This window comes from Lepidothrix coronata, unplaced genomic scaffold (genome assembly GCF_001604755.1).
Source record: "Lepidothrix coronata isolate B3197 unplaced genomic scaffold, Lepidothrix_coronata-1.0 Scaffold31, whole genome shotgun sequence".
Lineage (NCBI taxonomy): Eukaryota > Metazoa > Chordata > Aves > Passeriformes > Pipridae > Lepidothrix > Lepidothrix coronata.
This window is the reverse complement of record NW_016690211.1, coordinates 4,672,760-4,695,399: the sequence shown is the minus strand read 5'-3', so window position 1 is coordinate 4,695,399 and position 22,640 is coordinate 4,672,760. Positions and strand designations below refer to the sequence as shown.

General features: G+C 40.8%; 2 protein-coding genes across 6 annotated transcripts; both read left to right on the top strand.

Annotated features, from left to right (window-relative positions):
• The first annotated feature begins 8,003 nt into the window (after positions 1-8,003).
• On the top strand, positions 8,004-12,426 carry MOCS2 (molybdenum cofactor synthesis 2). Of its 2 annotated transcripts, none has more exons than XM_017811232.1 (4): positions 8,004-8,080; positions 8,412-8,533; positions 11,157-11,303; positions 12,400-12,426. In XM_017811232.1, the coding sequence occupies exons 1-3, from the start codon at positions 8,069-8,071 to the stop codon at positions 11,281-11,283; spliced, it is 261 nt and encodes an 86-aa protein (XP_017666721.1). In that variant the 5' UTR covers positions 8,004-8,068; the 3' UTR covers positions 11,284-11,303; positions 12,400-12,426. The 2 variants fall into 2 exon arrangements, with proteins under 2 accessions (XP_017666721.1, XP_017666722.1); XM_017811233.1 differs by lacking the exon at positions 12,400-12,426 and adding an exon at positions 11,400-11,517.
• LOC108495495 (molybdopterin synthase catalytic subunit) lies at positions 11,200-21,136 on the top strand. 4 transcript variants are annotated; one of them, XM_017811226.1, is made up of 5 exons: positions 11,200-11,303; positions 12,400-12,526; positions 13,441-13,594; positions 14,912-15,035; positions 17,039-21,136. In XM_017811226.1, the coding sequence occupies exons 2-5, from the start codon at positions 12,406-12,408 to the stop codon at positions 17,219-17,221; spliced, it is 582 nt and encodes a 193-aa protein (XP_017666715.1). In that variant the 5' UTR covers positions 11,200-11,303; positions 12,400-12,405; the 3' UTR covers positions 17,222-21,136. The 4 variants fall into 4 exon arrangements, with proteins under 4 accessions (XP_017666715.1, XP_017666719.1, XP_017666718.1 ...); XM_017811230.1 differs by lacking the exon at positions 17,039-21,136 and adding an exon at positions 16,193-17,027; XM_017811229.1 differs by lacking the exon at positions 11,200-11,303 and adding an exon at positions 11,453-11,567.
• The last annotated feature ends 1,504 nt before the right edge of the window (positions 21,137-22,640 follow it).

The following is a 22,640-nucleotide window of genomic DNA, read 5'->3' as shown; positions in this document are numbered from 1 at the left end:
ATTAGTGTAAAAGACATGAACCACTATCTGAAGATGTCTCTACCTCTTCATTAACTGTAGGAGGCAGGTAGGCAACAAATTAAGGCTCATTAAATAACTCTTGGACAGCTAAAAGTACATCAAACGACTCCCATCCCTTCTGACATAGCTCAGCATTTTCCTACAAAAATCACTGCTATTCTAGCTCTGTGCTACAGCTTTAGTTTATAGTATTTTATTTTTCATCCTTATGTTAGTTCTTGTACTTCCTGCAATGACTTTGAAAACTTCTCTGAGTTGTCCATATCACCTAGACTCAAGGGGCTGTGACTGACACAAACCAAGAATCCAGGAGTGTTATCAGCTCTACAATTCCCCTCAGGTATGAACACTCCTATAGTGTTTAGGAGTAAAAAAACCCAACCCTCTCAGGGTTTTACTCACCAACAAAGCTACATTTTCTGCATTATTCCTATTGTCTCAGTGTGTATGCTGAAGTCTCAGGTTCTCTATTATGTATGCATCATTAGCTTTGTCATCTTCTCTAAAGACACAGAAATTTTATTTTCAGTAGCTTCACATCTTCTCAATTTTTTAGCATTTGTTCCAGTGCCCAAGTTACTTCTCATGTTACAGAACATGCTTCTGTCTATGTATATGTGTTGCAATAAGGACTTAGAACAGAACTTAATACCTTTTCTGTTTTTAACAACACTGTGGCTTTCTGCTTAGAGAAGAATTTCTTCGGCTTTCTCCACTCTAGCAGACTACACTCCACCATGAGATATCTAATCTTTATAAAATGGTATTTTGTTTCTCTGTCAGCAGAGGAGCATATTCTTGAAGACCAAGATTAGCACCAAGAACCCAATTTCTCCAGTCCACCCCAACAGTCAACAGAGAAACAGACTTTGTCCACAGCAACAGAAGCTAATTTGGTTCCTCTGAATCATTCTTTGGAAAAGCCTATGGGTTTCCACTGCTTGGAGTCTAGGAAGACTAGCCTCACTGGACTAAAATGCTTTCGTCAATATCCTCTGAAGCATTTTGGAAGTTCCTGACAAGTTTTTCTTTCCTTCAAAATGCTATCCAGTTTGTTTCAAAGAAAGATAACCTTTACATCTCCTTAACGTTGTGCACAGTCACTTCTGTCAAATAACCCTGCAGTCTGCTCAGGTAACCCTCTGATGTAGATAATGTTGTTACATCCTCCTTACACTATTCAGTCTTCTGGTCCCTGAAGAAAACCTCAGGCCTTTGTAGTTTTGATTCCCTGACACTTTAGGAGCTGGGAGAGGAAATGAGGTTGTTCCTGTACTGTATGTTGGTTAATGTTCCTAATGTTCAGCAGGGAAAGGAATGGGACAATCTTGGTCTGGAATTCTCAGCCTAACCCAGAGTCCAGCATCGATTACTCTTTGCTTTTTTATTTAAAGATTGTTTAACTTTTATTATATATAATATTAAAAATATTAAAAATAACCTGATTGTACGCTTGTCTACAAATGGAATTGGTGTTGACCGCAAATTTTTGTGGGTTTAACAAACATAAGGCTAAAACCTTTGGATTTTTGTCCTCTTTTCAAAGTTAAGAAGTAGTAAAGTTCACCAATTTTAATGAATATTCCTTAAGAAGCCATTATACAGCCAGATTAAAAATAATTTTTATTTTATTTCTTTTAAAAACTTAACAGCCCCACATCTCTATGTGATCAAAGTATATTTCAAGATTTCTGTTGCATGTAGAGTTTAGGGACAGTGAAAATATTGCTGACCTAAGCATTGAAAAAACCCCAAAGTTTGAGAATTGTAACATTTAACAGTTCAATCTTTACCTCGGTAAGGATGGAGTGACCATTGATTGACATGTTTATTTCAGAAGCAGATTACACATTGGTCTGAGAATAAGATGTCAGCTGGTGCCCTCATGTGGATTAGTGTGCCATTATATATAACAAAAAATGAAACTTTTAGTCAAAACAAAGCCAGAGAAACTTTAGCATCTCAGATTTGCACACAGAATTTGGACAGCTTATTTAAGGGTCTTTCCTTATTCACTTGTAGTGTAGGCAATACTACATTACTTAGGTGTAAGCAGAATTTTCTACTTGGATCCAGGTTACAGCATAGTTCCTAATGTAAATTAGAAGTACAAAATTGAATTCATCTGCAGAACCACAATCTCTCTACTCCCAAAAACCCCTATGGATTCATATTAAACAGTAAAAGTTATCAAATGACTTTCATAACTAATCACAAAATCTTTTTCCAGGGTTTTGAAAAAATTCAACAGAACATAATCTTTCTTGACAAAATGCCTTTCTTATTTACAAAGAAAGTATTCCAGTTGTCAGCCAGCACAGGGAAGAGTTGAATATGCACAGGGCACACAGGCTGGTGGAAACAGTTCATTTTTGATCAGCTGCAGTGGAAAACATCAGTCAAAATCTAGCCATGCTTTTCTGGAAGTGTGCAAAACAGGTGAATGAAAAGTCTACAACACTTTCAATAAGAACACTAATTCAGTTTTATATACCAACCGCATGATGATGAACATCTGCAGACTGTCAGCAGGGATCCTACCTAGATGGCACGTAGGCAGGTATGAGAACAGAGGACGATGCAAGCTGCAGCCCACCCCCTGCCATGGTCAGTGCAGGTACACTTCTGCTGTCTCTGGTGTCACTGTCCCTTGGGAGTGCTTATACACATGTATGCATTGTTGACTCTATTTCTCAAAAATGTTAAACTCTAAGTGTAGAATTAATCAGGTTGCCCAGCACTCTACAGAATCAGCTGTATAATATTTGCATCTTAAGTGTAAGGAGAAGATTGAAGGCAAACCCTCTAGAATACTTTAACAGATATCAAAAGAATAACCATGTCATATAACCAGAATCTAAACATAAGATAGACTTCTATTTGCATAATATCCTGTCACAATTGTGCTGTGTGTGCCCCCAGGGGCAGGTAAAGATACTGACCTGAAACAAAGATACTAATATGAAATAGTAGTCTGAAATAAGTAAAAACTTCAGGAAAACTTCCAATTTCAAGCTGCGTAATGCAGCTACAATGATTACAAAGAACTGCAAGGCAAGGTAGCTGCAATCTGTAATCTGGTATGACAAGTTCTGAACTGGTGGGTAGAGGTTGACTTCATTTTCATCAGCCACCCAGAGATCTGAGTAATTCTTCAGGAATTCCATTGGCTTCAGCAAATCAATATTGTGAAATGCTTCTTATTTTGTGCAGTGTTTATCATACTTACAGAGTATGATAATTAGAGTGCCAACAATTTAATCTGGGAATATAAACTAACACGAGCGTTTCATGTCTCCCTGTTCTACGTGCCTTACAAAAGAAGACAGAAAAGCATACAAGCCAATTGAAATACTACAGATGAGAGACATTTTATCTTTCTAAACATAATACCAGATACCTGACCTGTAGATTTGATAGCATTCAAAATTCCTTACCCTTACAATCACTTGGTTACACAAATTCAGGACCTTTGCAAGAAGTAAGGCATTTTAGAAAATACAACCTTTTTTCCATGACAGATAACACATTCGATATTTTAAATATTTAGATAATCCAGATCAAATATTAGCCAGGCAGTTTAGTACAAGGCACTTTCAAATATGAGGTTCTGTGGGTTAAAACTTGCACTTTTCCTTGGCATTGAAGTTTGCAGATAGTTTTTACCTTAGCATCAACACTGAATGTCCTAGTGCCCTTTTCCCATCATTCTTCAGAGCATGTGTTATAATACTTTATAATCATCCAAAACTCCATCACTAACTTTATTTGAATGATGCTAGTGTGCATGCTATTTTAATACAACTTTTAGCTATCCTTTTGGGAAAAGGACAGCATGAAAATGAAAGAGGTCATCTCTTTAGGAATACTGTAGTTGCCAACAGAAAAAGAAAAATACTTTACAGAAACCCTGAAAATTTATGGATTTTTAAAAATCTCATTTAAGAAGTTACATATTTAACTTACTGCTGTTGCTCAATGAAAATAAAAAGAATTCTTGTAGAAAATACTTGCCCCAAAATGAGACAGTTGAACAGAAAGAGTTGTGTGTCTATGAATTATAGTTCCGGCCTGCTTATACTCTGCCTTAAAGCTGTGTATTCTTTCTCTGTACTTGTGCAATGCAATTATATTAGAAGGCCCTCTTAAAACTTGGTGATCTATTGGTTTAGGGAGCTAAAGATTAATTCCAGATGTAGTCATGCTCTTCTAGCCCTTCAAAAAGTAACTACTGCACCATCTGTTTTATAATAGACAATTTCAAAGAGTGCCAAGGGGAATGTTAAATACATTGGTCAAATGGCCACATATACCTCACACACAGGAATCTTAGAGGTCATAGTGCCTCAGACAGATTCATATTTTCACGTTTTTCTCTCCATTGCTCCACCATGGAAACTCAAGGAACAGCCCTCCTTCCTCCCAAAATAGGAAGGAGATATCTTCCAGATTATTACCAGTGTTGACATGTATGAGGGCAAATTCAGACCTGAATTCAGTGGAATGGCTCGAATTCATATACCTGCCTGAATCTTGGATCCTTGTAGATTATTCCAAACAGTTCTGGGTTTTGGGTTTTGTTTCGGTTTTTGTTTTGTGGTGTTTTTTTTTCCAAATGAGGTCAGTAGCTGGAGGTTCCTGCTAAACTGATTTCAGACTTGGCTGGTTGCCCAAGACAAATGAAGGGTGCAAAAGGTAATGAAGGCTTAGTCCAGGTCATGAATGATAATTTTTATTTTTCCTGAGTATTTCAGGAAGCTTGAAATCAAGAAATTGTCTCTGTTTTTTCTAAATCCAGCATTATGCATCAATATCTACATCTCGTATGTATAACAAGATGCACTCAGGTTAGCATCAACATGACCTAAATTCTTTACATCAGCAAAACTGGAGTAAAAAACATTCTCTGAACGTTTCCCAAGTATAAATCTGAACTTCAGAGCAGTAACTCATGATTTATACCAAACAGTCCTGAGAAAAGGTCTAAAATGAAAACAAAAGGAAACAGAAAATCTGCTAGAAATTAGACAATCACAATCTTGTGCAGTCCTGGAGAGACTTTTTCTTTCCTGCGGTGACATTAGGTAAATCATTGGTAAAAAGAATTAAAGATTAACAACATGTCTTCAGTTCATTCCTCTTTGGTTTTTCCAGTGCATCCAGTCATATTTTATACCAATTCTTGTAATAAGTTATTAGAAAAGTATTTTAGGACTAGCAGACTACTGCACCCCCTTCAGTTTTGCTGACTTTGCTGTGGTTCTCTCCATTCAACATCAGAGGCAGAATCAGTGCCTTAGACTGTAAGCTTAGTGTCTGTGTGTATACTCCAACTATGCCTCAAAGTTCAAAGTCTGCTGCTGGTAAGTAAGAAAGAAATTAATAGGAATAACAGCTCCTTACCATTATCTAGTATTACTAGAACTGAACTTTTCTTAAGCATCTGCCAGTTTGGGTAGTGTAAGGGAACTCCACACATACAGTAAGATTTGCACTTTTTCAGTATTAAACATTATTATAACAAAGAAAAGTTGGAAAGCGGAATAGGACACTGTTTTGGACAACTTCACCACAGCTTTTGAAATTAAAGACATCTGAAAGGAATACACTCTGAGAGGCTAATAAACATATTGGAAGGATACATACACACCTTACAGCTACAGCAAAGGCCCCATTGTTTAGGACAAGATTTAATTCAAAATAATAGACTCAATAATAATAATAAAACTCATTCATGCTAATCAGGAAGTGTAGCTGTCCCACCTCTTGCTGAGCTGATGTTCCTGGAAGATAAGACCTCCAGAATAAAGAGGTATTTAGGGAAAACTTTGTTTTAGACATTTTTTATTACACCTCAGCTTAATTCCTGTTTTTGCTTAAGAACTTTTAAATACTTCTTATCTGTTTTAAAACGTAGTTAATAGATTATAAGAGTCACAAACACTACTCTATTCCTGTGCTTTCTAGGCACAAATTCTGCCTTTAACTAAGTCATACAATGCAGGGCTGATCTATCTTTTGAAAAATACTCAAAAATTGGCTTAGTTGAGACATTTGGTGGAGCTCAAAGAGAGAAAATTCAGAAATTAACTCTTCTCTCCTTATTCCATAGTTGTCCTAACTCTAAACTCAACCCTAAATGTACAGATAAATACTTCAAAGCTCACTGTTTTCTGGGCTGACAGGCTAATTTTCTGCAGCTGAGCCCAGCATTCCTCCACTTCACTGTAAACACCTGTAGTACATCTCTTCCATGGGAAAAATGTGCCAGCCATTTGCTAGCTACTGGCTGGGTCATACATACCATGTCAAACTGATCTATTTCATTTAAGATATATAGATCCAAAATTACACAGCCCAGAGAAAAAAGAAAGCAATTATTTCATTCACTTGACACATGCTGTCTTCAGGAAAGTTCAATTTGTAACAGTAGTTAATAATTCATAAAAGAATACAGTTTTTAAAAGTAACTTATTTGTTCAGCACAGCAGAAAATTAAGACACAATATATGAACTGGTACAATATACATGCTCCGCAGAAACAACTGTATTTCTATCACAAATTTTTTGGAAAACGTTATCGCTTTTACTTTCATTGCATTTGTACCCCAGAGGCAAAAATTATTACACAGAAAGATCTGTTTCCTTTCTCAGCCATCTTCTGTAGTTATTTGAGGGCTTTTTTTTTTTTTTTTTTTTACTGTGTTGCATCCAGCAAGGATGGATGGTCATGTCCAGAGAAGGACAATGAAGCTGGTGAACAGACAGGAGCACAAGTCATATGGGGAGTAGCTGAGGGAGCTAGGGGTATTTAACCTGGAGAAAAGGAGGCTCAGGGGTGACCTTATTGTTCTCTACAACCACCTGAAAGGACATTGTAGCCAGGTGGGGATTAGTCTGTTCTCCCAGCTAACAAGCGACAGGACAAGAGGAAATGGCCCCAAATTGTGCCGGGGAGGTTTAGACATAAGGAAAAATTTCTTCGCTAAAAGAGCAGTCAAGCATTGGAACAGTCTGCTCGGTGAAGTGGTAGAATCATCATCCCTGCAAGGGTTCAGAAAACGTGTGAATGTGGCACGCAGGGATACAGACCAGTGGTGAACACAGTGGTGATGAGTTAACTGTTGGACTCCATGTAATCTTAGAGGTCTTTTCAAACTTTAACTATTCTATGATTCCATGACCACCAGCCCAAATAACAATTACCAACCACAAACCCTGTGTCACTGATAATGACTGCAGAATTCCCCCTGACTGGATGAGCTCCTCCATTATCGTTGTGAGGTTAGAGGTGTCACTAGACAAACACTAGAGAAACAACTCTGGCCACCTACTGGTGGACCAACTGCTGTGTGTGTCTCGGCAGCATGCCACTGTCCCTTCCTGGTGAGAGCCAACAGTCATCCAGCATCTGTCCTTCCACAGAATCACAGAATATTCGGAGATGAAAAGGACCCACAGGGATCCTTGAGTCCTACTCTTAAGCCAATGGCCCCTACGGGGATCGAACCCAGGACCCTGGTGTTATCAGCACCACGCTGTCTCTGAAGGCAGAGGTGCAGTTGTGCCCCGGGACGCCCAGGGAATCGCCACGCTGGAATAGGCCCTAACCCTGAAATCCCGTGCCAGCACTATGACGGATCCACAGCTTTCACACGCGCTATACACCTGCCACGTGCGTTTAGTGGGTGTTTAACACGTGCAAGGCCGTGGACGTGCAATATTTGCAATCAAATCGGAATCCCGATGCGCGCGGGGGGTCCGAGTCCATCATCCGAAAATCCGGCTCGTAAAGTGCTGTCCCCAAAACCGTAACCTGAATCTGGGGGCAAAGCCGCGACCTCTCACCACCCCCCGTCTCCCATCTCCGCCAGCCTCCCGCGCAGGCCGGGATCCGACCACGAAGCCAGGCCGAGCGCAGCCGAGCCTTGCTGACAGGAGCGGGGCCTTGGCGATCCCGGACAGGCCGCGGGGGGCGGGCCGGGCCCGGCGCAGGCGCCGCCGGAGGCTCGCGGCGGAGGGCAGCTGGGCCTGGGACGGCGGCTCCATGCGCTGCCAGGTAGGTGCGACCTGCTGGAGCCCCCGGCGAGCGGCGGCCTGGCCGGAGCCGGGAAGGGCGGCGGGGCTCCCGCGGCCCCTCGGCCCGGCGGGCAGCGGCGCCGGACGGGAGAGGCCTGGGCGGGGGAGCGGGGCGCGGGTCCGCGGACACTCACCGCCCCCCCGCCTTCCCTTGCCCCCCGCCTGTCCCCGCTCTCCGGACGGCCGGGGCAGGAGGTCGGCACCCAGAAGAGCCTGGGAAAGCTTTTCCTGGCGCTCTGGTTCCGGTCGTGTGTTGGTGGTTTTTTTGGGGGGAGGCCCCGCGCTCTGAGCCCTGTCTGTTCCCCGAGCAGGTCTCGGTGCTGTATTTCGCCCGGAGCGCGGAGCTGGCGGGGCTGCGCAGCGAGACCCTCTCGGTGCCACGGCAGATCACCTCTCTACAGCTCTGGGAGGAGATCGTCAAGGCCCACCCCAGGTACCCAGCAAGTTACCAATGAGGTGCACAAAACCCGTGGTTGGATATCTTTTCTTTTCTTTTTTTTTGGTAAATACAAATTCCGCGTTTAGAGTCTAGTTGGAATGTGTAGCAGTACTTCGACAGTGCAAAACCAGTGATGTTACCTTCTTCTGGTAACCTGCACCAAGCTTTTCGTGTTTCGCACAGTCGGAAAGGCTGTAGCTTTATGTATATACAAGGAAAGCCCAGGTCCCAAAAGTAGATGTACCCAGAAGTTGAGCCTGAGTGGTACACGGGGCCCATTGTCCAGGAGAGCTGTGGTGCAGTAAGCTGAAAGCTGAACTATGTTATTAACCTATGGAGAAGGTGAGATGTCTCAAGGAGGGAACAAGCACAGCCAGGACAATAAATAAGAAATAAATGGTAGTGTGCAGGTGTTTTCAATCACTTAGGTTGGACATTAGGAAGAAATTATTCACAAAAGGGGCAATTAGATATTGGAGTGGGCTGCCATCCCTGGATGCATTTAAGGAAAGACTGGACATGGCACTCAGTGCCATGGTGTAATTGATATGGTGGTGTTAGGTCAAAAGTTGGACTTGATGTCATCTCAGAGGTCTTTTCCAACCTAACTGATTCTGTAATTATCTTTAACTGTACAGTTAGCCATTGTCTGATCTTATGGCACACTCTGGAAGAAAGATCAGGAAGGGAACTGAAGCCTGCACAGGCTTCTAGCCACTCAGCCCTGCCTGACACAGGAAGTAGATTCAGCCACTTTCAACCTTCTCTGTTTTGAAAGATACTGCTGTTGGTTGCATTTCACAGGGAGTCTGGTCCTGAGAGAGCTCTGTGTTTGTGCTGTAAGAGCTTCTGCAGCACTGGTGCTCCTTAGGGGTGTCAGCAGAAAAGTCACCTCATGTTAGGGCTGAGGAAAGGTGCTCAATTCTGACAAGAGTGAGTCTGATAGACAAAGATGCAACACCATTTTGAAAGGGTAGAAGGGGGTAAAAAAAAAAGTCAGGTTTAACAGGTTGAGGTCCTCAGGATTTAGTGCTGAATGCACTGGAATTTCAATAACTCTGGAATTAGATGTCAGGGCACAACTCTTCTTTAGTCGATTACTCTCAAAGGTTATGAAAACAATGAACTATTTAGCAAAGGTATTTGTTTCCAGGTGAGAAGCTCTAACAAAATGCTAGACCAGGGGCCTTTTCCTCACAGAGAACTGGGGTTAAATGTGTTTTGGGGGAGGAGACAGTGCAGGGCATGTGCTTATTTTACTTTGCAGCCTGTTCCTCTGTGTCAAAGGTATCAACAGCACCGTTGGTTGGTGTTCCATAGTTTGTCAACTTTGTCCTTTTATGAGTGATGACTTGGGGCAGTACACATCTTGCATTTGCAGTTACTTCACAGTGGCCTTCGTGAAAAACGCTTCTGTTCCTTGCTTTTATGGAAAAAATATAATTTTAGGGCATTGACCACAGACTTCTGTTCACATTGCTAATGGATATTCAAACTGCAGCTTTAGCATATTTGACAGTGCTCGTCTGTTCCACCCATTTTCCTCAATGAATTTGCTTAGAAGTGACACTAATTGTCACACTAATTAGAACCCATCCTTCTAATGGGCACTTCAATTTCATGGTATGCCAAGTTCTTCAGTGACTTTCATGCAGTCTCTTTCTTCAGTTTGCCCTCTGAGTCAGAGCTACTGTGTTTTGCTTAGTCTGTGCCTTGCCTACTTTGGTCTATCTGGCTGGTAGGAAATAAGATGATTTTTACTTGTACTCTTTTGGTGTGTCTACTTGTTTCTATGCAGTACAGCTCTGCTGGCTGTGCCAGATTTTGTAGTCCAAACAATAACAGTTATCATACCTGCACCATATAACGTAAAATGCTGGCATTCTTTTTCCTGGTGTCTTACTGCCATTGCCCTCATGCTTGCTGTGTAATTGCACTTAGCTTTGAAAGTGACTCCTTGTCTCACGATATCCAGAGCTGTGGACTCTCACAGCAACATCTCAAAGATGTGAAATCAAAAAATATTTAGAAGGTCTGCCAGAAGACGCATCACATTTGCCCTCTTACTTCTGCGGCCACTCCTTACCAACAGCAGATTTCAGACCTGTAAGTGCAAAAGACCCAAAGCTTCATGAAGTCTGAGCACACACAAAAAGAGCATCTCTTTGACCACTGAATCTTCATGAGATCTCACGAGCAGCACCCAGAATGCTTCTTGGTGTGTAAGAAAATTGCTCCAGTCCTTCGAGACTGTATCAGGGCAATATTTACTTCTAATCCCGAATTGTATGGTTGATACCTTTTGAGTTACTTCTTTATTATAAGCTGCTGCAGTGGGTCTGATATACATTGGTTCATTCTGATACAGGCCTATGACAAATCGAATTCCTGACTTTTGAAAATTATACTGAGTTTGTTTCTCCTTAGCCACTACAAGAAAACCAAAGAGTAGGAGATGGGTGTTTGTTGTGTTTTTTGACAGTGTCTAGGAAGCAAAGTTGCATAAGTCTCAGTGGTTTTTACCTCAGTTGCCCTAGACTGTGCACCAGTTGGTTGTTTAATGAAATCCGTGGTTAAATGTAAACACTCTATTTGTGCTCCTGCCAATCCCCCTCAGGCTTGCTGTCATCCAGGATCAAGTGGTTTTTGCTGTTCGGCAGGAATACGTGCTTCTTGGAGATCAGCTCCTGGTCCTTCAGCCTGGAGACGAGGTTGCCATCATCCCACCGATTAGTGGAGGCTGAACCTGCCCAGATTCTGTTGGGTAGGTATCTTGCTTAGTTTCTATGCTATAGAGCATAATCCTGTGCTAATATAATCTGAATTCTGTATGATGTTCCAACAATCCTTTTTTGTTTAGGTCCACAGATGTGATTGCTATTCTCTCCTTCCACCCCAGTACTGTTTTGAGAGAGCCTAATGTGTATTTCCATCTGGAGAGTACAGTTATGCTGACCAGAAACTACAAGCCAGTGCACCAGTAAATGATTAACACATATTCAGTAAATGGAAGACAATTGCCAGAGAGGTCGGGCATTGTTTTGAATTTGAGTTTTAGGTCTTGTTACTCCTTCCTTGTTGTTTCTGGCTACCAGTAGATACTTTGCTTGCCTAAATAAGATAATAATGAACAACCTTCTGCTGCTTTTTAACAGAAAAGATAATACAGCAAAATAACTGCTGTTTAAAAATTTTGTTTATTTTTTGCTGTTAAAGGAGCAGGTGTGCTTAGAATAGCTTAATTTCTTTGCCTGCTTTCAAGTGCCAGTCCTTGTGTTTACTGCAGCTTGTTCCATTGCTGCTTAAAATACTTCTCATTGTTCTCATTCTTAGGTGATCTGATGACTGGTTTCTACTCAGAAAAGTTAAAAGCGTCTCTGTTGTGACTGAAACGGATGGATACTGTGAGGTCCTGAATGTCCTGGAGAGCATATTCAACTTTAGGATTAGAAATCTAATCTGTGTTTATCAGAAATCTCTGTTTTTAAACTGTTTGATTTCAGGATAAGAAAAGTAGGAGGGGCTGCAATATCACTGAAGATTTACCAGCACTACACAGTGGTCCGTGCTGGTTGATTGTATTATTAAACCATGGCCTCAGACTAATTATAGTTTTGTCCCATTGTACCAGACTTTCCTGTCAGAAAGGAATATGTATACATTAAAAACCAGGTCATTGCTCAATATTTGCAGTTAATATTCTCTCTGTGAGACTGATGAGAAGTGAATTCGATGTGTAGACTGGTCTCTCAGGGAAATAGATGGTGCATGTTGTTTGCATAAATTAGATAAAAAGCAGTTGGCTGCTGCTAGTATCTTCAGAAACAACAACAGAGTCTGTTTGGTTTCAACCTTTTTAGTGAGATATGGATGAAACTGAAGATGTGCCAAAAGATTTTATCAAGCTCAAGTCTGCAAAGCTCTCTGTAGATGAGGTGTCAGAGCTGGTCGTTTCACCATACTGTGGGGCAGTGTCTCTGTTCATTGGTAAGTTTAATATTTATGAGCTGGATATTTGGGTGTGTTAATGGTCTAATAAATGGAATGTAGATTGTCCACATCCCAGACTTGTGCTTCTCAAATAAATCAATTCCTGGTCTGAATCCAGGAGGTTTAGAAAACATGTTCTGAATTATTAGAGCAAGACTATGGCAGCAGTTAAACAGTTGCACTGGGATTAAGTGGTGAGAAGCTTTCGGGTTGGTATAACTATCCAAGGACTGAATGGAGCGACAGCTCTGGAGTATAGAACTGCTTGGGAGGTATTTTCTCTATCCTCTTGGACACAGCTTGTTCAAGGTGGGAATAGAATATTGTGGCTATGCAAACACATGCCCACACCTGTATGTGAGGTCTCACAACTAAGGTCTTAGTTGAAAGTGGAGTACTGTTTTACCCATGAGCTGGTAAAGGTAAGGCTGATACCTGTGCTTAATGTGCATGGCACACATCTGAAACCCCTTTGTCCTTAAACTTTAGTGCTACTGGGCTTCTAAATACTGAGCATTTAAAAATTGCATGGGCAAATGCAATAATAATAGCACCTTAGCAGTTACCACAGAAGATGTCCCAGCTTTGAGCATTATGGACTCTGGACTTGTATAATGTGTAAACTAAATTATTCCTTTTATAGTAAAGATTTATCTTGTTCAAATAATCTCTTTATGCAGCCATATTTAAGGGAGATTGTTTATATTTGCGCAGTGCTGACCTTGACCATAGCAAGAGATCCTGGGTTTTACTCAATATTAATACATTATATGTTTTTATGTAATATGTATATAGTATATATTATAAATATACAGTATATATTTAGTAAGTGTGCAGAATTTATTTATTTATTTATTATTTATTTATTATTTAAGTACACTTTATTTGGTTGATAAATCATTTTTATTTAGGTACTACAAGAAATAATTTTGAAGGGAAAAAAGTGATTCACTTAGAATATGAAGCATATACTTCAATGGCAGAGACTGAAATAAAGAAAATCTGCAGAGATGTAAGACAGAAATGGCCTTCAGTCAAACATATTGCAGTGTACCATAGACTTGGGTATGTATGTCCAGACCACATCCTTCTGTAAGTGGAATATTAATCCTTGTCCGGTGCATGGACCTGCAGGAGTATTTAGAAACTATAATGCAGTGTGTATTGGTAGTGTTTGCTGGAGTGCCCATTTAGCCTTGCAGGATCCTTGATGCTGGTTTGATGTTTTAAAAGTGGGGAGAAGGGATTGTAATTTCACTCTGGAGAAGGGGAGGCTGTTGGTTTGTTTTGTCTTTATTTCTAAAAGATATGAAGTTTTCAGCACTTTCTTTTTATTCTCTCTTCTATGGAGATGCTGCAGAAGGTCCTTGTCAGATTTAAGTCAATTTATGCTATAAAAAAATCTGCAAGCTTGGGCTATGGGGAGTGAAGAGACACAGTAATTGCCAGACATGCTTGCAGGAGAACCTCCTGTTTTTGAGTCTTGGATAAGCATTTTCCCTTAGGTTCAAACATGGAATGCTAGTATCTGACATTCTCTTGAGCCTTCCCTATTTATCAGGTTTCTCACTGAAATTAGTAGGACTTGCAGAGTCTGAAGGAACATTGGAGGTGATTGCAAAGGGTAAGATAGTAGGTCTGAAGGGTAGTTTCCTTAGATTTCCTCTATAGCCAATGGAGAGAGTGGCTCTCTTGAGGGCAGCTCAAAGCATTTAAGCTGAGATTTCTTCTTGTGGACTATTTGCTGGAGGAGTCCTATGATAGAGGGAGAGCTGGGAAGCAGCTTTTGGGAATACTACTATTGTGAGGAGCAAAACAAAACCTTGTGCTTCTTCTGTTAAGTTTGGAAAACAACACATTGAATAGTAAACTTCAGAATTTAAAATCAGAGTTCACCAAAAATTAAGTTTCATTGCAAAATCTGCATAGTATGAGGCACTTAATTTCTTCTTTCACAAATTCTTTTGCAAATTGAGATGATTTTTTAGGTTTCCAGATAAGAACTAACTGTTCTAACTTGTTATTGTTTATTATTTAGCCAGCTTTCAGTGAGTTTCCTATGTATTGTTGCAAATTAACAATTTTCCCCTCTTAACTCCATAGGCTTAATTTAAAAAAAAGAAAGAATGGATGAAAAAAGCCTATGTCTGGTGGATTTATTTATTCTCAAGTGTGGAATTTTAACATCTGGTACTGATTTTGGTTGTGGTTTTCTTTCTTTTAAAAAGTGTATAATCTTTTGGACGTGGTTTGACACTTGCTCAGTATGAATGAGTCAGGAGAGCATGTGGCCAGAACACTGACGTGACATGGCCACAACTTTTGGGTGCTCTTGATGTTAAGTGTTAGCTAAAACTGCTGTTGTTCCTCTTCTCTCCCTAGTGTGGTTCCAATAACTGAAGCAAGTGTAATTATTGCAGTCTCCTCTCCACACAGAGCAGAATCCCTTGAAGCTGTAATGTACTGCATCAATACCCTAAAAGCATCCGTACCAATATGGAAAAAGGTATGTTTGGGGTCTTTCCAAGTTTGAGCCCCCCTCCCACAATTTGCTTCAGTGTGAGAGGGTTTTCAGACAAAACAAAAATTTAATTTAGACCTATGCTAGTCTTAGACATCTGGGCTATCTAAGAAATGCTCCAGGGGGCAGTTGCTCCTCATGGCTTGTCAGTGTCTGGCAGCAGTGAGGTTCCTCTAATGCAGCCAAGCCCATATATGGCAGGTAGAACATCTGAAAGGCTGTTCTGTACCTCTACCATCCAGCAGCTTTTCCTTTTGAAGCCAGCCTGGGGTCAAAGTGAAAGAGGCCTGAGTTCTCCTCTTTTGAGTTGCAAAACTCAGTTCTTCACAGGCTTGTGGAAGAACTTTGAATCAGCTTTGCAGTTCGCAAGTAAAAGGAGCATTTCTTGTCTCTGTCTTTTCCCCTCATCCCTGTGGTCTTGAGAAAGCACAAAGCATTAAGCAACAGCACTCGGTGAAGGGATGAACAGAGATCCCAGAGTTGGTATGGGCACACAACACTGGAGAAATTAGCCCAGGTCCAGAAGGAGATTCATTGTGTAACCACAGTGTTGCATGCAAGTAATGAGCATTACCTCTGCCTTCTCTCCCAGGCAGAACTTGCCATGTGGTTAACAGTGATGTTCTCTTGAGTACTCTACTTTTCTGACACCTCTTTCAGCAGACAAGTAATCAGGGTGTAATCTCAGAGCCCTGATGAACTTTCTGTATAGGATTGGACTGCTGCTGGGTAGTCCAGTCTGTCCATCAGATCCAATACTACTGTATTTGGTGTATTGATGTAATATATTTTTTTTAATATTGACATTCTGTTACACATAAATACTCTTCTTAAAATGATGATACAGTAGGTACTACATGAGTGCTGTGTACTCTACAGCTTTTACATCGTATCTTCTAGATTTCTTTGTTGAACTTCAGTATAGACGGGCCCTTTTAAATTTAATGGGTATCAGCCCAAGGTTCAGCTAAGTTAGTATATTCTAAGGGTGCTGCCCTCTTTTCTGCTTGCCAGCCAAGTACTGTGTAGTCCTGTTGCAATCAGTAAATAATAGTGGGGTGGCTGTTGAGTTATTTGGCCTGGCCTGTGGCTGTATGTAGCAGAGTCTCACAATATTGCCCATTCTTTGTTTATATTTGCAGGAGATTTATGAGGATGAATATTCTTGGAAAGAAAACAAGGAATGCTTTTGGGCAAATTCAGAAAAATAACTGTACTCTTTTAAAAATAAAGTGTTACTCTTCCAAATGAGCATATTTACCTTTGAATTGTTTTTACAGAGAATCTATGTGTTTCTAAACAGTTATAATAGATGTTTCAATCTGAATAATTTAATTTGGACTGAGTGATAAGAATGAGTATTAATTAGGGTTTTAAAGCGTTCTTGACTATCCTTTGAAAGCACCCTTTTGTACATTCTAACATGGAGGCAGTTTTTAAAACAATCTTCCCTAAAATTCTTGGTAGCAAGGTATTTAGACTGCTCTGTGATATATAATGCTCTAATGTTTTGACGTTGGTAGTCTGTGTTCTCTGTCTGCATGGGAGGTCACCGCAGGACAATTGCATTTTTTTTTAATCTTAAAAAAGTCCAGACAGGTTTAATTTTATGACTGTAGAATCACTTTGCAAGCTTTATGCTATTTTGATATTCTTGTAACATGAAAGCTACTTGAAGTAGATGAAATATTTTGGTCCAGATGAAGAAAATACAAACTATGCCCTAGAGTTATTAACTTTTTAGTAATGGTTATGTTCCAGTAGCTGTGTCTCACAGAAACATTTTTACTGTGCAGCTGATACTATAAGTCTATTGCATTAAAAAAAATATGGACAGACTTTTATTCAAAGTTAGATCTAATACTCTACCAGCAACAAAGTTGCATTAGCAATAACATGCCAACCTGTAACTACTTAATGATGTCTAGACATAATTAATTTTGAAGGTGATTCTTGGCTCAATATGACCTGGCACCGTGCACTTGCAGCCTAGAAAGCCAACTGTGTCCTGGGCTGCATCCAAAGCAGGGTGGTCAGCAGGTCACAGGAGTTATTCTGCCCCTCTACTCTGCTCTGATGAGATACCACATGGATTACTGCATCCATTTCTGGAATCCCCAACAAAAGAAGGATGTGGACCTGTTGGAATGCATCCAGAGGACGTCCACTAAGTTGATCAGAGAATTGGAGCACCTCTCCTACAAAGACTGGCTGAGAACCGGAGTTGTTCAGTTTGGAGAAGGCTCCAGGGAGACTGTAATTACAGCACCTTCCAGTATCAAAAGGGGGCTTAAAAGAAGGTTGGAATGGGACTTTTCACAAGGGCATGTAGTGATAGGACAAGGGGCCCTAAGCTGAAGTGAGGGTAACTTTAGATATAAGGAGGAAATTCTTTACTGTGAACCTGGTGAGGCAGAGAAGTTGTGGATGCCCCATGGCTGGAAGCGTTCAAAGCCAGGTCAGATGGGGCTCTGAATAACCTGGTCTAGTGGAAATGTCTCTGCCCATGGCAGGAGGGTTGGAACTGGATGATCTGTAAGGTTCCCTTCCAACCCAAAGCATTCTATGACCATTATATCACAGACTACTGAAGCCTCAGCTCTATAATCCATTTCATTGTGTCTGCAGTAAAAATCTACAGCAGCTGCTAGTTGTACAAAGTAAAATGAGGAAAGCAGGTGATGATCGTTTTTTCCTTGGGGATTTCAATCACTTTTAATACTTAGTTACTATATCTAAATTAAGTAAACCATAATGAAACATACAGCTTCAGGCAGAAATGTGGTTAAACTCTGCTTATGAACTTACTGATGCAGTTTCCTCAGTGGAAGTGAGTTGATCCTCTGCCGGACAGCAGCTACTCCTTGCATGCGTACATATACACACCCTACAAACCATGTGGGCCCTATAATCTAGGCAGAGCTAAGCAAGTTCGAGTTTTCCTTTGTTTTGGAGGTTGGAGAGAAGCCCTCTGCTGTTTGAATGTCATTTTTACTGGCAATTGTACTGAATCTTGAGCACAGATCACTTCCTCTGTCAAATAATTCTTTTTCTCTTTAGAAGAGAAATACATACATGACCTTTTCCATTTCTGGTGTTCATTTTTCCATGTTCATGTTTGCCATTACCATGCAACTAATTAGTGTATTAATTTCACAAAAATAAATGTTTAGTTTGTCTTTCAGTGGATGGTTTATGAATGAAGTAAAACCTATGTAGTGCTTGCATACTGGTGCTGTGCTCAGATAAACAGAAATAGTTAAGTTCTACTTAGGACCCCATGATCAGGGGCAATTCTTGTGTTGCCCTAGTGCCTCTCTAGTGCTGCGGTGTCCTGGAAGATTTCTCCACGGTGACCTTAAGTGCACCTTCCCCCATCAGCAATGCAGCTGTGAAGGAGGGTGCAGAAAAAAAAGAGAGAATAATTGTGTACTTCCCCACAGTGACCAGGAACAATGAATGGAAGAGATGTTGTACTGAGTCACAGCTGAGTGTTACAATGTGTGTATGCTGCCTTGGTAAAAACAATGAAATGTCATTTTGTGTCCCTAGCTGTGCATGAGGCAAGTACTGCTTTGTTCTGGAACAATGATGTATCGATCTTGTGTAACTTTGGGTTCTTCAGCTGGCATCTCAAAGCGAAATGGAAATGCCTCTAGGAGGGATGTTGTGCATAATTAGAGGTAAAATGTATCTTGCTGAAATTTAAGTCCATACTCCAAACTCTGTGTTCTGTCTCCCTCTGTAGGGCTACCCTTTCTGCTAGGGCAGATCATTGTGTTCTAAGGTAGCTGCCTCAGGCTATATTTGGAGTGACCCAGAAGTGTTTCCAAATTTCCAGGCCAGGGGATGAATCCCAGCTGTGTCACAGTGTGTGTTAGGGAAAGATGTGGCTCTGCACATGTCCCAGTATCCATACATGCAGGACTACACTGCTGGGTGAAGACTACTTTGTCTTCTGGGGAGGTCCACTGAGTGGGATGATAGGCAGCTGCAGATAAATATACAAGGAAATATACAGCTTTCTGAAACGAGTCCAAGCATTTCTCTGCCTTGTCTGTAGGGGAGGGTAATCCCACCCCTTTGTGGCTCTACCAGGTGTGTCACATTCGTGGCTCTGGTGCAGAGAGATGTTCCCAGGAGCAAATGCTGCAGACCAGTGGGTCATCATGTGATTCTTGTAGAAATCTGCTAGATGAGGGCTGTCTGTGGAAGGGAAGTGCATGTCTTCAGAGCATGAATTTCTCCTCAGAAGATGCCTTCGTCTTGGCTGGCAACATTTGAATATACTGATCCATCCCTTTGTGTGGCCAAACATCCATATACCAGCATTCCTTAATTTTAGGAGTTTCCTTTCCTGATTTTGATCATTCTGCTCTGTTCTCAGGAGAAGCTTGGCCTCATGCATAAGATGAAAACAGTAAGAGATGGATTGCCATGAAATAGCCAGGTGGGGGAAGGGGGCTGTGTTATAAGGCGCCTACCCAGGAGATGGCAGCCGAGAGATGGCTGAGTGGGTAGAGCGGGTCCTGGCCTGCACAGGTGCTGGCTGTGCTGGGAAGTACAGGCCCTTGCTTTGGCTGTCATTCACGAAAGTGCCATTGTTGCACTCAGGAATGAAGCCTTTAGATTGTTCAACTTTAAACTAGATTTTTTTTGTCCTTTCAGCTCACTTTTCCCACAGCTGTTAAAGTAATTTGTAGCTTCACAGACTAGCACATTCATTTGCTCCTTCAAAAACATTAAAAGGAAAGAACTGTTAAACCTAATTATTAACAAATTGTCTGTAAAAGCAGACAGTGCTGCCCTTTGCCCCCTAAAATGCTCTGAAAAACTCAGTCTTGAGCCCTTCCATTAAGTGTCCTGTGGAGGTAGTGGAAGAGTTCAGAATAGGCTGATGACTATAAATGACCAATTTCTTTGATTACCCTAGGCCTGTTTTCTGAAAAACAACCAAATCATAAAATTGATCTTATCAAGTGTTACAAAAATTAGTATCCTGATGTATCTTTATAGCAGTTCTCTTTTAAATGTTCCATTTCAACTATTTTAAGTGGCCAATACATTTTAAAAACTGCTAGCGTACCAAAGCCTGTGATCACATACAAATAATTCACCATAAATGAGAACAGAAAGGTGACTTAAAAGATAGGACCCAAGTTTTCTGAGGCAATGAAAATGTACACTTAATTACCTTTAAAGGCAATTAAATGTTGAGGCAGTTAACTATATATTTCAAGATGCATTTTCATACCTTCATTTTCTTTAGTCTGTAACTTGCAAGCTTTTGTTGTAACCCAGTTTTGGATGTAAAGTGTAAAATACCCTGTGCTTTGCCCCCAGTCAGCAACCCAACCCCACCCAGCCACTCGCTCACTCTGCTCCTCATGGGATGGGGTAGAGAACAGAAAGAGTAAAAGAGAAATCTTGTGGGTTGAGATAAAGACAGTTTAATAGGGAAAGTAAAAACCACTCATGCAAGTAAAGCAAAACAAGGAATTGATTCACCACTTCCCATCGGCAGGCAAGTTCAGCCATCCCCATGAAAGCAGAGCTCTATCATGTGTAACCATGGCTTGGGAAGACAAATGCCATCATTCTGAACACACACCCCCCTCCTTCTCCTTCCCCCAGCTTTATATGCTGAGCATGACACCATATGGAATGGGATGGGATATCCCCGTGTCCCCTCTCAACTTCTTGTGCAGCCCCAGCCTCCTGTGGGTGGGATGAGGAGCAGAATAGGCCTTGGCCCTGTGTCAGCACTGCTCAGTGATAGCTAAAACATCTCTGTGTTATCAGTACTGTTTCCAGCACAAATGCAAAACACAGCCTCATACCAGCTACTGCCAAGAAAACTAACTCTACCTCAGTCAATACCAGCACATACATAAGCCAGTATTTAAGGAATCTGGCTTTTAATTCTGAAAAAACACCGAAACTTGGTGAAGTACAGAGTTTTGTGCCTTGAGATAAGGTTTGTCTGGTATTGTATTATGGAAGTGTTAAAGTTGGTAGCCTACCTGAATGTCTATGTACTGTTGTTAAAAGTACGGAGGAGTTGAAAGTGGAAATAAAAAACTTTGAAAGAGGGTAGTTTTTAGGTGGTACTTACTGACAGTACTATCTTCTTTCTATTAATAGCCAAGTTCTCTTCCTTTGCCACATTGTGTCTGCTGAAATGTTGAATTCAGCTCTTCCAATGTATGGTGGAGAGTGGCCAGAGCCAGCCATGACATGCTACTGATGACCAGTTCTGTAAATAGCAAAAAGTGCAAATCCTACCAGTATGTGATACCATTTCAGATGCCAGTGATGATAACCTCATGTTTATAGGAAGGCCTGTCTGTGGTAATGTTTTAACACCATCTATTCAACTAGAGCTTTTCAAATATTTTACACTAATTTGAGCTGACTTACACTACAATATAGTTTACTGATAGTGTTACACTCCTGACTATGATCTACAAGACTTCAAGTGCAGCTTCTCTGTATACCTAGCAGAGTCATCCCCTTTAGGATTCTCACTGTGTGCTACTTGAACAAAGACACACTCCGCTCCATTTTACGCAGTGCTTTTTTGAGTAGCATTGCTTCGCTTTAGGGTGCTATTTAAAAATAAATGAGTCTGTGTTCAGCAGCAGTCTTGGTTTTATTGGAGTAACGCTTTTAGGCCCTCAGAGAGGCACCATAGTGATACAGTCCCTGCTCCCATAGAGCTTACATGCTAGCTTTTAGAAGTCAACATTATTATAAACTCTCTTGTATATCTCAAATTTATACATAGGCTCATATGAAACCAGCTCTGATTTTGGACTTGATTCTAGTACTTCAAGAAATCAGCAGCTAGATTTCAAGACCAGAATCAGACGTAACTTGAGTTTGCTGAACGTATCGCTGACTTTTCTTGTTGCAAGCACATGCTGAAGCTCAAAATTTCAGAATATTTAAAACATGCTGTTTTAAAAAAGTAAACTTAAAAAAAAACCAAACCCTTGCACACACAATACAAGATATACATAATATTTCCAGTATTATTTGCGGCTGTGCCAACTTAAAAGTGCAATAGACTCACCATTACAAAAACTGAATTAGCCACTGAAGTATTAATTATAAAAAGAAAATAAACTAGTAACTTGAAGTGGTTAGGATACAAAAACCTTACCCATTGCTATGCCTCCCCTTTTTTTTTGGAAAAAAACTATTGTGTCCAGGCTGGGGGGAAGATCCTGTTGTCCGGGTCAAAATAAAACCCAGTGAAAACTAGTGAATTAAATCATTGCTAGCCGGTTGATAAACTGTTAAATCCCCAAAGAAGTTGCATGTCAGATATTGACCTGTACCTCCTACCAAAGGCGGAAGAAGGAAATCTGACTGAATGCCTGAATTTCCCTTGCAGGCAGCACCAGAAATGAAACATTCTGCTATCTGGTGCATTGTGAAATTCCCCCTCTGCCCTGAAGTGCCTGACCCTGATTATGTAGGAGCTTCCCACATGTACAGGTGTAGAGTTTGTTTTCTTCTGCACAAGTTTACACAAGAACTGAGGCAGACAAATTTTTTTCTTTACTTTCTGAGCATTTGCCCTCA